At 41.2% G+C, this 16,182-nt stretch overlaps 1 protein-coding gene across 1 annotated transcript; it reads left to right on the plus strand.

The window, feature by feature from the left end:
* The first annotated feature begins 5,470 nt into the window (after positions 1 to 5,470).
* Positions 5,471 to 14,427, plus strand: tmem185 (transmembrane protein 185). Its single transcript, XM_049002546.1, has 7 exons — positions 5,471 to 5,630; positions 6,775 to 6,951; positions 9,406 to 9,613; positions 10,357 to 10,440; positions 11,948 to 12,124; positions 12,480 to 12,603; positions 12,717 to 14,427. Exons 1-7 carry the CDS (start codon positions 5,593 to 5,595, stop codon positions 12,959 to 12,961), a joined length of 1,053 nt encoding a protein of 350 aa, XP_048858503.1. The 5' UTR covers positions 5,471 to 5,592; the 3' UTR covers positions 12,962 to 14,427.
* Positions 14,428 to 16,182: the final 1,755 nt, after the last annotated feature.

Raw genomic sequence — 16,182 nt, forward strand, 5'->3', positions numbered from 1 at the left:
CTCAGTGTAGCCGTCTGCCAACAGAACTGGAATTAAACCGAGATTTAAGAATTCAAATTTATTTAAAAATATAGAGTGGTCTCTTATTTTTTTCTGCGGCTATATCTAATAAGCCAATCACATAGCTATTAGTTAAGTTTTCCCCAGATGAGCTTGATGGGCCGAATGGCCTCCTCTCGTTTGTAAATTTCTTATGCTCTTATATCAGCAGTGTAGTTTATAAAATCATGCAGACAGAGGTCAGAAACTTAAAATTAGAATTTGGTGATCAGTGGTCATTGTTCACATACCACAGTGCACAACAACGAAATGTGTCCTCTGCATTTAACCCATATGTGACATTGTGACATAGCAGGGGGCAGCTAATTCAGCATCCGGGGAGCAGTGCTTGGGGGCGGTACCTTGCTTAGGGTATCTCAGTGGTGCCTTGCTGGTCGGGTGTTCAAACCAACAACTTCAGTTTACATCAAACACCAGAATGAGGGAGAAAGGTACTTTAAGTGACTTTGAACATAGTATGGTTGTTGGTGCCAGACAGGCTGGTATAAGTATTTCAGAAACTGCTGATCCACACTGGGATTTTCCACACACAACCATCCCTAGGGTTTCCAGAGAATGGGCTGAAAATGGAATACATCCAGTGGGCAGCGGGTCACTGGGCTAAAATGTTCATGGCAGAGGTCAGAGTACGATGGCCAGACTGGTTCAAGCTGATTGAAAGGTACCAGTAACTCAAATAACCACTTGCTACAACCAAGGTATGCAGAAGAGCATCTCTGAATGTGCAACATATCAAACCACAAAGCAGAGGGGCTACAGAAGCATAAGACCACACCAGGTGCCTCTCCTGTCAACTAAGAACAGGAAACTAAAGCTACAGTGGGCATGGACTCACTAAAATTGGACAATGGAAGGTTGGAAAAATGTTGCCTGGTCAGATGAGTCTCGATTTCTGGTGCGACATTCAGATGGTAGGGTCAGAACTACAACTAAACAACTTGAAAGCATGGATCCATCCTGCCTTATATCAACAATTTAGGCTGGTAGTGGTAATGGTTGCGTAGTGGTGTGGGGGATATTTTCTTGGAATACTTTGGGCCCCATACAACCAATTGAACATTGTTAAAATGTCATAGCTTGCCAGATTATTTTTTGTTTTTGTATTATTGTATTTTTGCATTATTTTTGTTGACCATGTTCATCCATATATGACCACACTGTTCACAGATTCTAATGGTTACCTCCAGCAAGATGCCATGTCACAAAGCTCATATCTCAGACTGGTTTCTTGAACATTACAATAAGTTCACTGTACAAAAACAGTCACCAGGGTTGCCCGAAACACCTTAAGTTAAGATTTAAGTTAAGTCCAAGTTAAGGATGCCTTAAAATAAAGTTGGTTGCACAAACACCCTTAGGTCTTCTCCTTACAGTTTCCTTAAAGTGTTTACTTAAGTATTTAAGTTTTACTCCTTATCTTGGCCTGTATAATGTATAGCCTAAATCGCAGCCTTTGCGACTTGCTAATCACGTTGTTTCAAATCGCGATTTCAATTTGAAATCGATAAATCGTCCAGCCCTATTGTTGAGGGTTGTGTTGGTGTTGCTGGTATTTTCAGAAGGTGCCGTTTCATCTCCCAAGGCACCATGGATATTATCATGAGGAGTCACAGCGCACGACTTGGTGGCCACTCCAGTTGGTATCAGGAACGGAGAAAGATGGCTGTGAGGGCTCTGAGAGCAAATAAGGAGACGTTTGTTAGACAAATCTGTAAGCAGGTGACACACCGTCTGTGGTCTAGTGAGCTGTGTCCTGATCACAGAGGAATTGAAGCATTACGTACATCTGAATTTGTTCCTTGGGGACTTGCAGTCAGGGCAGGTGATGGAACAGTCCTTACTGATGACACTAGAGATGTGACCTGCTGGGCCAGCTACTTTGAGCAGGTGTTTAAAACTGATCCTCCTGCTAAGACGCTGGACATCTTTGGGTCCACAGTTCATGATCTTCCAATCACCTGTGAACCACCCAATCTCACTGAGATTACAGGGGCGGTAAATCAGTTGGGGGCAGGGAAGGCTGCACAGGGATCTGTAGTATACAGGGTGAACTTCCCAAAACTGGTGGTAAGCCTATCCTCCTGGCATTACGGGAAATCTTTGCTTCCATTTGGGAGTCAGGCGTCATCCCATCTGACTAGAAAATGGGATTTGTACTCTCTGTCTGTAAAGGGAAAGGTGATCGCCTGGATTGCAGCAACTACATTGGGATAACACTGCTTTCAGTGACGGGTAAGGTCCTTGCTAGGTCCTTAACAGGATCTGTGATCACTTGCTCGCCTATCAGTGAGTGGAGCAGTCTGGTTTTATGCTTAAGAAGTCTACCATCGACTGCTTCCTGGCACTGATGGTTCTCATTGAGCGCAAGCGTGAATATTTGGCAGAGGTTCTTTACAGCCTTTGTCGATTTTCGTAAAGCGTTTGACTCAGTTGATTGACATTCTGAGACTTCGTGGGATCACCCCGAAGTTGCTGGACGTCATGGCCAGCCTGTACACTGGTACTGTGAGTGCTGTGCAGAGTGGAAGGAGAACCTCCACGTTCTTCCCAGTTAATTCTGGGGTTAGTCAGGGGTGTTCTTGCTTTACTCTGTTCCATGCTGGCATAGACTGGGTGTTGGACAGAGTTGTGGGGTCTAGCAGTTGTGGGACATCTGTTGGTGAACAAAGATTTACTGATGAAATTCCACAAACATTGAAAAGAAGTCCAAAGCCGGGGCGATGCGTGCTCTATCCCATGGCTGAGCTCCGGTCAGTGCTGAGCTCTCCCCCTTCCTTTATACTAAATTGCGAGCAGTGCGCGTGCAGGCAGGGGGCGAGCTGGCCAGGCTCACCCCACCCCTCTGGCGGCGAGCTCTACATTCTCCAGGTGAGACTGTTTGCGCTTGCAGTTACGAAGCATTTTGGGCAACGCTTTCCCTTTCCCCAGAGAAAGACAAGACAGGTGTCCTAACTCTTTCTGTGAGAAACAAATTATTCGTGAGACACAAGTTATATAAGTGACCAGTAAAAAACATGTTTGTGTAGTTCGACCTTGACCCAACAATATTATGGGTGAATCATGGATGACATATTTGAATCTCGGGATGATTAGTCCATACATGATCAGAATCAATCAATACCTCAATTGCCCCATATATATATATATCTGCTAAGTGGAGTTGAACAATCACAACTTCTCAGAATATTACAGTAACAGGAGGACAGTGAACAACTCTTATTAATTCTATGCTTTGGGAGCATAGTTCATCCTAATACAGGCAGCGACATTCATGTCTCTGATGACTCTTCCAATAAAGTGTGCGGTGCTCCCGATATCTTTTCAAGAGGACAAAGGTCCAAGTCTTTAGAGTCCTTATGCTCCCTCTCTTGCTGTATGGCTGTGACACATGGATGCTATCCAGTGAGCTAAGACGAAGACTGGACTCCTTCGATACTGCATCACTTCGGAGGATCCTTAGGCTTTGTTTCGAAGGAGCAGTTGCTAGAGGAGTCCCGAATGAGGTATATTACCTGCATTGTGAGGGAGCATCAGTTACGGCACTATAGCCATGTGGCGTGTTTCCCTGAAGGTGATCCGGCTCACAGGATCCTTGTTGATGAAAACCCAGGTGACTGGACCAGGTCGAGGGGGGACACACGTAACACCTGGCTGCTTAAGATGGATGGCCATTTCTGGAGGGTGGGACTGGACCATGTATCTGCCTAGGGGATCGCTGGCTGGGATCCCAAGAAGATTCCCTGTGTAGTGGGAGCAGCAACATGCTGCATCAGCGCATGCTCCCCTACCTGACTTGACCTGATATTCAGGTATCATGAGCAGAAGTGAATGCAACGAAAACAATCAGTCTCCATGGAAACTGCACAATTTCACTGCCATAAAATATCTGTCAGTGCAGTAAATCCTTTAAGGTTTTTCCTTACACCCTTAAAAAATCCCTTAGCTAAGAAGAAATGAAACCTTAAGTCTCATATTTAAGTGGAAAACTTAAGGTGTTTTGTGAAACTGGCCCCAGATCTTAATCCAATAGAGTACCTATAGGATGTGGTGTAACAGAAGAATATCAAGAAGGTGTAGCCGACAAATCTGCAGCAACTACATGATGCAATCATGTCAACATGGACCAAACTCTGAGGATTGTTACAAGCATCTTGTTGAACCTACACCACAAAGAATTAAGGCAGTTTTGAAGGCAAAGGGGATCCAACCCTGTACTAGCAAGGTGTGACCAGTGAGTATAATACCATGGCTAACTGGCAGTGTAAATTAGCTAATAAACATGATTTAAAGGTTGTGCATTGTTTTTTGGGATTATGAAATCAATAAAATTAATTTAAAATATAATTAAAATTATATTTCCATAGCTTTAGTTTTAGTTGTCATGAGAAATGATAACCCTGCACCATGCATTGATCACTAACTGCTATTCTGCTACTGCTAACAGCATTGTAAAGAACTGTGGTTTTGATACACACTTCAGATGAGTAATGATATCTCAGCAACAACTCAAAAACCAAAGACAAAATTTTCTGGAGATGTTCATGACATTATGAACTAGATTTAGTAAAAAAAAAAGATCAATTTTGAAATGGTTTTGTTATTGAATTTTTAATAATTTAATCGGTTATTACATAGTAATTATTCATATGGGGATGGCATATTATTGGTTCAATCTATAGAGCTGGACAATACCTTCAAAACAGTATGAGGACAATTTCTGTGCAGCATATATTAAGGTAAATATAGCGTAAATATAGCCAGTGAAAGTCATAGTCCCCCCCCCCCCCAAAAAAAAAAAAAAAGTTAAAACTTTGTTCGCTTCAATCTCCCTCAATATTGATCCAAGACACGCCCAATATGAGTTTCATGAGTTACTCATGTGACCAAATCAGAATGCCAATTCGTTAAAATCCGTGACGATGAGGTCTGAAAGTATGATGATTTCTAACTTCGTGACTACGAACTACTGTAATAAAAGCGCACTAGATGTTGCAAAAGTGGCAAGTACAAAAGTGCTTAGTAATTTTCCATAGGGCGTCACATACTTGTAGATAAAAGTAGGTGCCTTAGGTATCATGAAAATATAGCAACAAAAAAAATTAACTTAAGAACTTAAGAATAACTTAAGAATCAATAAGGACTGTGATACCGAATCAATAGACTGAAACGACTGGCTTCAAGACCTCCCTTGGTTAAATTATATTACATAAAGTACAAATTTCAAAATGGCTAACCAAATTAATACATTTTAGTTGCTCATTCGAAGATTCTTAGGTGTCCTTTATTCTTTCAAAGTGGAACATCGACTTACTTTGTAGTTTGTCCTCCCCATCGTTAGATGGCAGTAGGCAAACTTTAAGGTGGTGCTAAGAAGTTAATTTCGCAAAAGAAGGTAGACGAGAGGTTCTTGTGAAACTCTGCCCCCTGAAGGAGGAGTAAGGGATTGATGCAGTCTGTATGAGGAAATAAGCACGGATGTTGTGTGAGGAAATTTTTTCCTCCAAAATGATTTAAGGCCAGTCTTTCGAAAACATGAATCTTAGGGGATTCTTTCAAGATTTTAACCCGAGGTAAGAAACCCTGTTTTCGAATGAAACGGAAGGTAAGCTCGGTGTGGCTAGCTAGCTGCTTCACACAGGAACAGCTGCTCAAGTACGACTAGGCCTAACTTACAAGCTGACTCTCGTGTTAAATAAACCCTCTGGTTAACGCATCTTTCCTCCCGTTTGGCTTGTGGTTAGCTACGTGATAGCTGGCAATTAAAACAACGGGAATATAGCAGCATTTAGTAGTGAGGCACTGCAAATACTCCCTGCTAACCACCTGTAACTGCCGACGTACGCTGTGGCTGGAAGATGAGTTAGTTAGGGTTATGGTAATCTTGTTCTAGGAGGACGTAACGCTCACTTTATCGGCGACATTCAGCTGATCAGCGATCGGCACTTGCTCCACATTCCCTCTATACTGTTTTGCTTCCTTGGATATGTTGGATACAACTTAAGTAGATGCTAGCGCTGTTTATACGTTCGGCTACAAAGCCACCGCTGTGTATTTAATTATGGGTTTTCTAATAATAATAAATTAACAAAACACAATACATTTGTTTCAAATTTCCTCTTTTAAATGGCCACGGAGGAGTCTTGACTGCTTAGGGCTTCCCTTTCGGCACCCACGCACATGGTGTCCTCTGCCCGAAACCCGCAGCGATGGCTGCTTTCACCCCCCCTTCGTATATTTTACCCGGATTGTTATTTGCTAGCATGTAAACTCGTTTTCAGGCAGAAGGGACGAAGGGGCTACAGGCACGCCTTCGGTTGATTTGTTATAAATCCGACGTGTTTAATCTTGGTTGCATTTCGTTGTTTTGTGGGAATTGGGGAGCAAACTCTGATTCTGTGTGAGAGCCAGCAAGGCTGCAGTGTTTGAGTGGGTGTGACTGACTAGCCTTTTCAAGTAGAAGTGTCCGTGTATATTCGGCGAGACGGTTCTTCCTGTGTAAACAGGTATGTTTTCACTGCTAAATTCCGAAGCTGGAAATGGTCTCAGTATGTTTAACCAGCTCTTGCTGTAACATTCAGAAAATTTAGGTGAAGAGATGCCAAATATAAAGACCTGTTTCGGATAACAAAATGAAATTGTTACATTCCTATTAGCACCTGTACAGCTGTCTGAGGAGTAATGTGTTTTGATGTGTTTTGTTTTTCTTTCCCTCAGTAAATTTCTCATATACGCATGCCTCCTGCTGTTCTCCGTCTTGTTGTCTTTGCGCTTGGATGGGGTTATCCAATGGAGCTACTGGCTGGTGTTCACACCAGTCTGGCTGTGGAAGCTCATGGTCATTGTTGGTGCCTCTGTAGGAACTGGTGTCTGGGCCCACAACCCTCAGTACAGGTGAGTTCTGGGTGGATCTTAAGAGCATGAAAGTTTTGCTCAGTCACTTGTTGCTAAAGACCATGAGAATGTTACCTATTCTTTTTGCATGTTTTAGGGTTGTTAATTTTGGCTGAATATTTGCAACTTGAATAACTGTTCATTCAATACTAGGGGCATATGACGATATATCAGACAAAATAAAAACATCTATCATTTCATAGTCTGCTCTATCATTTGTTTTGTGGTGTCGCAAAACAAGCTCTTTACAGCAACATTTTTTCATCATTTGGATGAGTTTTGCAAGGTTACCTGCTACCACATGGGATGTGGCACGTTTATGGAAGTTTTTTATTGGACTTTATTTATTTTAACCCACAGAAGTCAATCCACAAATATGTACCATGACCTACAATCATTTAACTGTCCACAAATATGTATTTTTATATTTGTGTTGTGTAAAATCACATCCACAAAAACAGCATTTTTTACACGTGACGTGTTTTGTACATTTGTGGATCACTTCTTGTCCTGTCCTAATCACATTACATTTGTGACTTCCCTCCTACTGATTTGTGGATTTTTGCCCATTTCATACCAATAATAGGTCTGTGTGGGAATGTTTTTTTTTTTTTTTTTTTTTTTTTAAGTAGTTTTCTGTTCACTCGCAATAGCTTTGCCATCCCACTACACTTGCCCATTTGCTGTTTTCTGCAATCAGATGTCATGGTTAAACCTAAACAATATACACATGTCATGTAAAGTTTGCTTTAAGCATTAAACTATGGGGGACAATGTACACCATGTAACTACTATTATGTATTTTATACGTATTTATTAATAATCGCACCACCAGTGACTTTAAGCACAACAGCTGGGCTATTGAACGTGAAGTGCAAAAACCAAAATATATCACAAAGATATTACAGCCAGAAAACTGCATATAAAGTTAACCGTACCACATTGTTTAAGCTTTAAACTTGAACTCGATGTCTGGAATATTTCAATAGAGATCTGCATATCCCCACATACATCATCAAGTGAGAATACCAGGGAGGTATACCCAAAATTGTGTTCGGGTTAAAACCTTAACTATGACATTATACATTATAGTGTCTATAATTAGGTATAATACTTAGTTGTGTGTTTTGTTATGAATGTCTCTATACTTTCATTTTTGTTTTATAATGTGTCTAATGGGTGTCTGTAACTAAGAAATTTGTTATTGTCACTGTTATTGAGCGTGATGGGGGTTAATTTTGGACATTGATTTTGAATGAATTGGAAGCTCACAGTTTTTCTGAACGTGTTAAGGCAGTGGAAACTTAGTAATATAATACATTTTTGGATATTATTTTCGATTTGCTTCGATGTAAGCATTGCAGATTCTTGACATTCTTTCAACCAGCTTGCAGATGTAGCCCCCTGCAATGCTTCTCCAACAGTCTAGAAGGAATTCTGGGAACAAGTTGTATACTATGCTGTTATTCCTTGAAGATTTAGGTCAGGAAGGTCATGGGGGCCAGGTCGTCAGTCGGAATACTTCATCTCTCTCCTTGTTCAGAAGATAAAACTATACTTACACAAACTTGAGGTGTGCTTAAGGTTGTTACAGAACCATTATTTGCAAGGATTCTTAAAACATCTATATATACATTCCCCTCTGCAATTATTGGCACCCATGGTAGGTAAAAAGTTGTGAAATAAATCACCTTTTGGTGAATTAGCTTAATTCCAAACAGGAAAAAAAAAACTGAAAGAGAAATTCAGACTAGTTGAACTAAAGTTTTTCAGCGAGGGGGGGAAATCCCTCAGAAAAAAAAGGAAAATACAAAATGACTTGTCCCAGGATTATTGGCACCCCTGCATCGACTGCTTTATACAACCTCCCTTAGCTAGTAAGACAGCTTGAGTCTTCTCCCATAACTGTATATATCTTCTAAGGTTGGTTTAGAGCAGGTGAGACCATTTCCCTTTACAGAATCTCTCCAGATCATGCTGGGTCCTGTTCTGTGTACTCTTGTCTTCAGCTTAGGTCAAGGGACTGAGATGACCACGGTAGAACAAAACTTTCAAATGTAGCACTGAAAAGTTTTCTTTTTACATGATTACTTTCCCAAAGCAGCTCATCCAGCCAGATTGCCGAAAATATACAGTTTGGTATTTACTCGCTAAATTTTATTTAGGCATAACATTTAAAACAGGCAAAAATCCTTCACTCTCCAGGTTTGATAAAGCATTCTACAAGACCTCAAAGTCAATTGCTGATTCCACAGTGGTTTCAATAGTGAAAGACAAATGACATTCATTAGGAGTGTCCAAACTTTTGACTGGTACTGTATTTGTTGTATTAATGCACAGGCTACTACAGAGCTCTGTATGAAGTTGTTTAAGAATATTGGTAACTTTCTTTCATTGCTTGTAACAGTTGTTTTTCTCTCCCTTATGTATATGACACGTGATTGGTATTCACAGGGCTGAAGGTGAGACATGTGTGGAGTTCAAAGCCATGCTGATAGCTGTGGGCATCCATTTGCTCCTGCTGATGTTCGAGGTGCTGGTGTGCGATCGCATCATGAGGGGGACGCACTTCTGGCTGCTGGTCTTCATGCCCCTCTTCTTCGTGTCACCGGTGTCTGTGGCTGCCTGCGTCTGGGGCTTCCGTCATGACCGCTCGCTGGAGGTCAGGCTCCGCCCACAGCACCACCTGACTCTTTTCTGACCTTTTGGTGCTGATCATCACATGCCTCTACTGCCTTAAATAATCCCACTCTCAATGAGTTTTGAAGTCTCATTTCTCCCGTAATATGTGTGGACGTGTTCTGGCTTCCTTCATGTAAGACTATTTGAATACAAGACAGAAACTGAAAACTTGTTTTTGTGAGCATTTTATGTATGCTGCTTTGAATTGTATCCGTATGAAGATGTTATTGTAGTTCAGAGGAATTGAGGATATGTACGTACTGTGCGAAAGTCTTAGGCAGTCAAAGAAATGCATTAATTATCTTTATCTTAATTTTATACCAAGGTATTAAGACTGTCACAGTTTAATAGCTTAATCATTTGAAAACCACCAGTATTTGCAGCAACCATCCAATACACCCAACTGTTTTGATTCAACCATAGCACACCTTATATGGATAATTAATACCTCGTTGACTTTTTTTAGCTAGCTAGGTAAGTGAATTGGTGGTGACATTTAACAGACACATGGAACGTTTGGGGTGAAGTTTGTGATCCGAATCAGTATACTTTTATCCAGCCATTCAGCATGGTATCAATAACTTGGTATTGAGAGAGAGTTTTGTACCGATAAAAACAAATGTATGTCTTATAAGCACCCAGCTGAGTATAATTATTTTAAAAAGTGTTTGTTGAAATGTCTTTCATTTTCTTTTACTTTCTGCCCCTATCCGTACCCCCAAGCTTGAGATCCTGTGCTCCGTCAATATCCTCCAGTTCATCTTCATTGCCTTAAGGTTGGACAAGATCATCACTTGGCCGTGGCTGGTAAGAGCTTGAAGAGCAAACCTTTCCCACTCAGGAAAGCGACAACATTGCTACCTTAAAATAGCACACTGCCAACTGCATTTGAATCCTTTTGGTCATGTTTATTTGAAGTGAACTGTAGGAACCCAGAAAAAGGAGTCCTCTTCTTTGAAGGGCTAATGTAGCCTTATTAGATATGTAATTCTGATACTTTTAACCACTGCCTGCGTTCACATTAACATTGAGAATGGCAGCAGTCAAGCAAAAGCATCACTGGCATTCCTTTCCTTTTGGTTTTTCTGGGAGCAGTGCACTAAAGCAGAGTTAACACAATCACATAGTGTCAGTGTTTCCATTTGGTAACATATCCCTGCAGCGGCCCACAACGCCAAAATCTTTTGCTACGATTGCAAAAAAAATAAAGAACTGATCTGATTCCCGCCCCACCTGCTGTGCTCGCATTATGGAATTCAGTTGGTTAAGAGCACTAATAAAGCTCTAATGACATCAGCTTATTTAGCTATTTCCTAAGGAAAATAAAAATAGTCGAAGTAGCTAAACAGAGCAGACATTTAGTTTGGTGGGGCGTCTTTCTTCTTGCACTCTCATACCCCATCCACACACAAACACTGAAACCTGCTTATGGCTGTTTTACCGTTATTGTTTGGTGTTAGAATGGGAGCAAAGCAGTAAAGTCTACCTGTTATTCTATCCCCTGGTGACCTAGTAACAGTAGGGAGGAATCACACATCAGGGGAGACTCACAACAAAATCGCTAAGTTTGACTCACGTTGACAGTTAAGTTATTGTTACGTTGTTGAGTGAAGCACTGAAGACGGGCCAAGTGTTGAAGATATTAGCAACTGCTTAAAAAAAGTCATGAACGTCATTGGAAAAATAACTAACTCATTTAAAGGGGTCTTATTGTGCTTTTCTGGTTTTTCCCTTTCCGTTGCCATGTTGTTTAGTTTTATGTGCATGTAAATGGTCTGCAAAGTCTTAAGGCCTAAAGTAACATTCACCACCGAAACCACTCTTCTCTAATCTCTGGAAGGCCTCCTTGGAATTCCAACCCTTTCTTCTGAGACATGAGGTCACCTAGCATAATCCTAATGCCTACTAAAAACTCATTTTTCTCATACTGTACGTTGCTATTCATTGTGCCCCATCCTGCACATTTCAGACAGAATGAACAGAGATGTACAGTATGAGAAGAATAATGTGTTTTTGGAACATTAAAGCATGCATTTATTCTGGTAGATCCCGAAAATATAATTATGAAGTGAAAATCAGCATAACAGGGCCACTATAATTCAATTAATTATTAACACCCCCCCCACACACATACACACACACACCGAGAAACCCCTTGATCCACAGGAAACACTGTCGAGAGAAATATGGTGCAGGTTTGATTATTTGATTATTTTTTTTCTATACCTGATTAGACCAAACAGAAATAATCCAACATATTCTCCGTGTAGCTTTTTAAACTTTCTTTTTATGACAAATTTCTACTGTTGTAAAGGTGGTGTGCGTGCCGCTGTGGATCTTGATGTCCTTCTTGTGCTTGGTGGTACTCTACTACATTGTCTGGTCCGTGCTCTTCCTGCGCTCTATGGACGTCATTGCCGAGCAGCGGCGGACCCACATCACCATGGCAATCAGCTGGATGACTATCGTCGTGCCCCTGCTGACCTTTGAGGTGCGACACCTTTGCTTCGCTAGCTTACTGGGAGAAGTCAGATGGAATGGAGGGGGGCAGTGTGAGGGTATGGGATAAGCCTGTGATTATATGGTCTCCGGTTCGAGCCCGGCCTCAGCAGAATGGTCATGTCAGGAGGCCCTTGAGTAAAACCCTTAACTCTCAGCTCCCTGGGCACTGCAGGGTGTCTGCTTATTCACTGTGGCCCCCAAGCTTGCTCTCCTCTGTACGAAGAGCAAGAAGTGGCAGAGCGAAAAGAGAATTTCCTTAAATTAATAAATGATCACTATTCTGTTTCATTCTCTGTTTCAAAATGGCAACCAGAAGTTCATTATTCCTTACTGCCCAACCCCAGATCCTCTTGGTGCACAGACTGGATGGCCACAACGACTTCAGCTACGTCCCTGTGTTTGTACCTTTGTGGGTGTCCCTGGTGACATTAATGGCCACCACCTTCGGGCAGAAAGGAGGGAATCACTGTAAGTTTGTTTGAAGGGCATCTGACCTTTGCAGTCATACTTAAGCATGACTGGTTGTTAGTGGTTACCTTGTTTTGTTTAGTGTAATTGAGCTGGACTCCCCTCTGTCACAGGGTGGTTCGGTATCCGCAAGGACTTCTGCCAGTTCCTGCTGGAGCTTTTCCCATTCCTGCGTGAATATGGCAACATTTCCTATGAGTTGCACCATGAAGATTCGGAGGCCTCTGAGGAGGCGCCCGCACCTGAACCACCTAAAATAGCCCCCATATTCCGCAAGAAGACCGGCACGGTGATCACACAGAGTCCGGGGAAGTACTTTGTCCCTCCCCCGAAACTGTGCATAGACATGCCTGACTAGATGGCTGTTAACTGTATTTTTATTTTGCGAGATGGAATGTAACCACGGACCTTGTACATGTTACTGTAGCCAGACTCCCACCATGGTCCCGTGCTCACTACAGAATCGTGAAACCGGCCTTTTAGTGCGACAGGCCCTGGGTCACAGAGAAGGAAAATCAAGGTGCTGCGTGGATGTATCCTGCCACCCTGCCACTTGTCTCAGAATCTCTTTTTCTTTTAAAGGGAAAGGCTGAAGTGGTGGGGTTGGTTATGTGTCACCGTCTTTGTTTCTATTTATCATTCTCCGCGCGGGTAGCCAGTGATGGCTTTGGGTGTTGCTAAGGCCCTAACTAATGGTAAAGTCCAGTTGGTGTCTGGTTGCTGTCTGTCTATATGGAGTGAATTATCACTGGTGAAATTGAAAGTAGAATGTTCTGTTGGCCTTTTTTCACACTGTAATTAGTAATGGCTTGGTTTTCAGTTTTATAGCAGTTTTTGCTCATTAGTGATGGTTGTTCGTGAAACTTTTTTTTGTCTAAAGTGTACCAAACTTCAGCTTCAGTGTTTTTGTTTAGATTTTAGACCCTGACAATGAGGTTGAGTGTAACAAGTGTTTTCCTCTCCATCCTCATATGAACTGGGGAGTGAAAGAGCACTTACTCTACCATCAGATTGGTAATGTATGGAGTCAAGTTGGCTAGTTTGGGCCGTGTTTCATGTGTGAAATTCATTTATGACAATCATTACTAGACTCATATTTTCAGCCTTATGAAATAGTTTACTGGGATACTGTTCTGTTAACGCATGCTGGTTTTTGGGGAAATTTATATCTAATGGAAGCACAATCTGCATTCAGTGTGAATCACCTACTATACTGCTGAGCTGGAAATCCCAACGTTATCCTTGTATGCATGTATGGTTTAGTCATTCTTCAGCAGTAGTACTTTCAGAATACTGATGCACTCTTGATGTTCCGTTGGACAATACCTACACCTTCTATGCGAAGCCCCACAGCTGTGAGGTGAATGATGCGCTGAGGTCACCAGGGCTATTTGTGTGTAAATGTTCTACCTGTAGAGATTTACTCTCAGAATTAGCAGCGCAAACAAGCATGATCACATGGGCACATTTTCCAGAAGAACATTTGAGACGTGTGGAAAGCCGTGTGGCCAAAGCCCCATTGTCTCGGACATTGGAGATTGGTGTACTGTGGCAGACCCTCTCAGCCGGCCTGAGAGATGTAGAGGTGTGTGTGCGCGCGCATGTACAGATGTGCTATTATTTGGTTTGGACCAATTTTTATGCTGCATTTCCAGATTTTTAAGTTTCTTATTTACGATGTACAGCCTGTATGTAGGAAACTTATACTTCTGTGGTTCGATATGACAAAATATAAATGTATATTGTAAATAGGACATGTTTTATGTTTAAGTCTGTTTCAGATATTCTAACTAATAACAATAAATGATAATGCCTACCCATTCATTATGTTGTATTCTGAATTTTGGTATAATCAGAATTTTTAAATGGTTTTAAATTCACGTTTATCACAGCAGTACTCGCAAAAAAACAAGTTTTCTAGTCAGGCTACCGAATAAGTAACATCCTGCCTGACGAGCTATTGGAAATGATCCCCTAAGTACAATTGGTCAATTAATTCCCCTTTTATTATGGTGTTGCATCAATGCCAAAACTAGTGTAATAAAACACAAAGTGAAATGTACAAACCTGCGAGTTTTAACATTTTGCATGCTCATATGCCAAGATATGCCACTCGCAATCACAAATGTGAAACTCAGAAGCACAAAAAGATTTTTTCATTGTCACTGTACAAAGACAATGAAATATCATTTATAACTGAAATATAAAGAAAATTTCTTGAAGTATAGGTCCAGAGGATCATTATGTCTAACTCTTTAGTGTGGTATATATTTAAGTAGCCTATTAATTGTATCAACATTGCATGTAATCAATACCTGACTGTCAAATCAGATTAGTTCAGTACAATTCAAAAACCTTTTGACAATATTTGTTACGTGACATAGAACTGAATATGTTTGATTGCTAATATGTATAATGTTTCCTCATTTACTAAATAAAAGTAGGGCTGCATTTCAAAATAAGAGAAAATAAAATGTGAAAATTGTGCATGTTTCAATAAAATGCTTAACTTCAGAAAGATAAAATACTGGGAGGAAAGCTTGAATTTCCCCTTTTCTGTTTCATATCTTGATTCAACAGTCTTAACCAATTTTACAGATAATAAATCTAAATGTATTTTAACAATTGAACAGTTTTAGAGGCTCACTTTCTTCCCCTCATATTCAACCCACTTTTTTGTTCAGTGAGAGAATTGAGCTCTAGCTTGAATGAAGTCAGGGCCATTCTCATACACATGTGGAGGTGCTAATTGCTGAGCCTGGAACAATAGCTTTAATTATGTTAATTGTGGAGAAAGCTGCCTCGCAGTTGTGTGTGGAGCCAAACATGGGAGATGTATAGGGCTACTTTTCCTCAGACCTGGGAAAGCTGTCTCATGGACCATTTGGATACAGAAAGTGAAAGGGTCAGTTCTTACAAACTGCTCTTTCAGGGGCAAATCTCCTTAGAGATCAACCAATTGCAGTGCTGTATGACTTCCTTTGAGAACCCCCTGACATCAGTGATGAAAAATGGATTGTGAATGAACATGGTGAGCTGCTGTCGAAAGCTGAAGCTGTCAAAATGGTTGCTGAAGTTTACAATCAGCTTATCAATACAAAGTCAACAAATGAAAGCACATCTCACTATCCCTGAACCTGTTACTGCACTGCTGGGAAGTATATGCAGTCTTTCAGCAGGCCTTCCTGAAATACCTCGTTTCCTCTGAAAGGAGCGGACAGCTGTCATCAGTTCACAAATTGAATTGTACTTGCCCTGTAGCCTCAAATTCAGTTCATTAAGATATGAAGTGATATAAAACAGAAAGGTCACAAAAACCCCGGATTTTCTACTACAAAAGATGGTCTCATGGCGGCTGCAATGAAAACACTGATATCCTTCGTTATTGCTGTGGCTCTAGCACTTGACTGTGAAAGCTGGGGTACAAACACATTTGCAAGCTTTGTCCGGCCTTTTAATGTTCTCTTCTTTCAGTGCAGTGGATTTAAATAAAGAGCAATGATGTTGCTGCAAGCGTTAGCTGCTGTGTACGGCATTATTTTCCTACAGTGCTTACAGATGGTTCGTGTTTTGTCTGTC

This window comes from Brienomyrus brachyistius, unplaced genomic scaffold, assembly GCF_023856365.1.
Source record: "Brienomyrus brachyistius isolate T26 unplaced genomic scaffold, BBRACH_0.4 scaffold69, whole genome shotgun sequence".
In the NCBI taxonomy this organism is placed as follows: Eukaryota; Metazoa; Chordata; class Actinopteri; order Osteoglossiformes; family Mormyridae; genus Brienomyrus; species Brienomyrus brachyistius.

Coding starts and splice junctions, on each gene's coding strand:
- tmem185 (XM_049002546.1), top strand. CDS start 5,593: ATGAATCTTAGGGGATTCTTTCAAGATTTTAACCCGAG. Junction 12,125..12,479: donor TGCCCCTGCTGACCTTTGAG/GTGCGACACCTT, acceptor GCCCAACCCCAG/ATCCTCTTGGTGCACAGACT. Junction 12,604..12,716: donor GCAGAAAGGAGGGAATCACT/GTAAGTTTGTTT, acceptor CCTCTGTCACAG/GGTGGTTCGGTATCCGCAAG.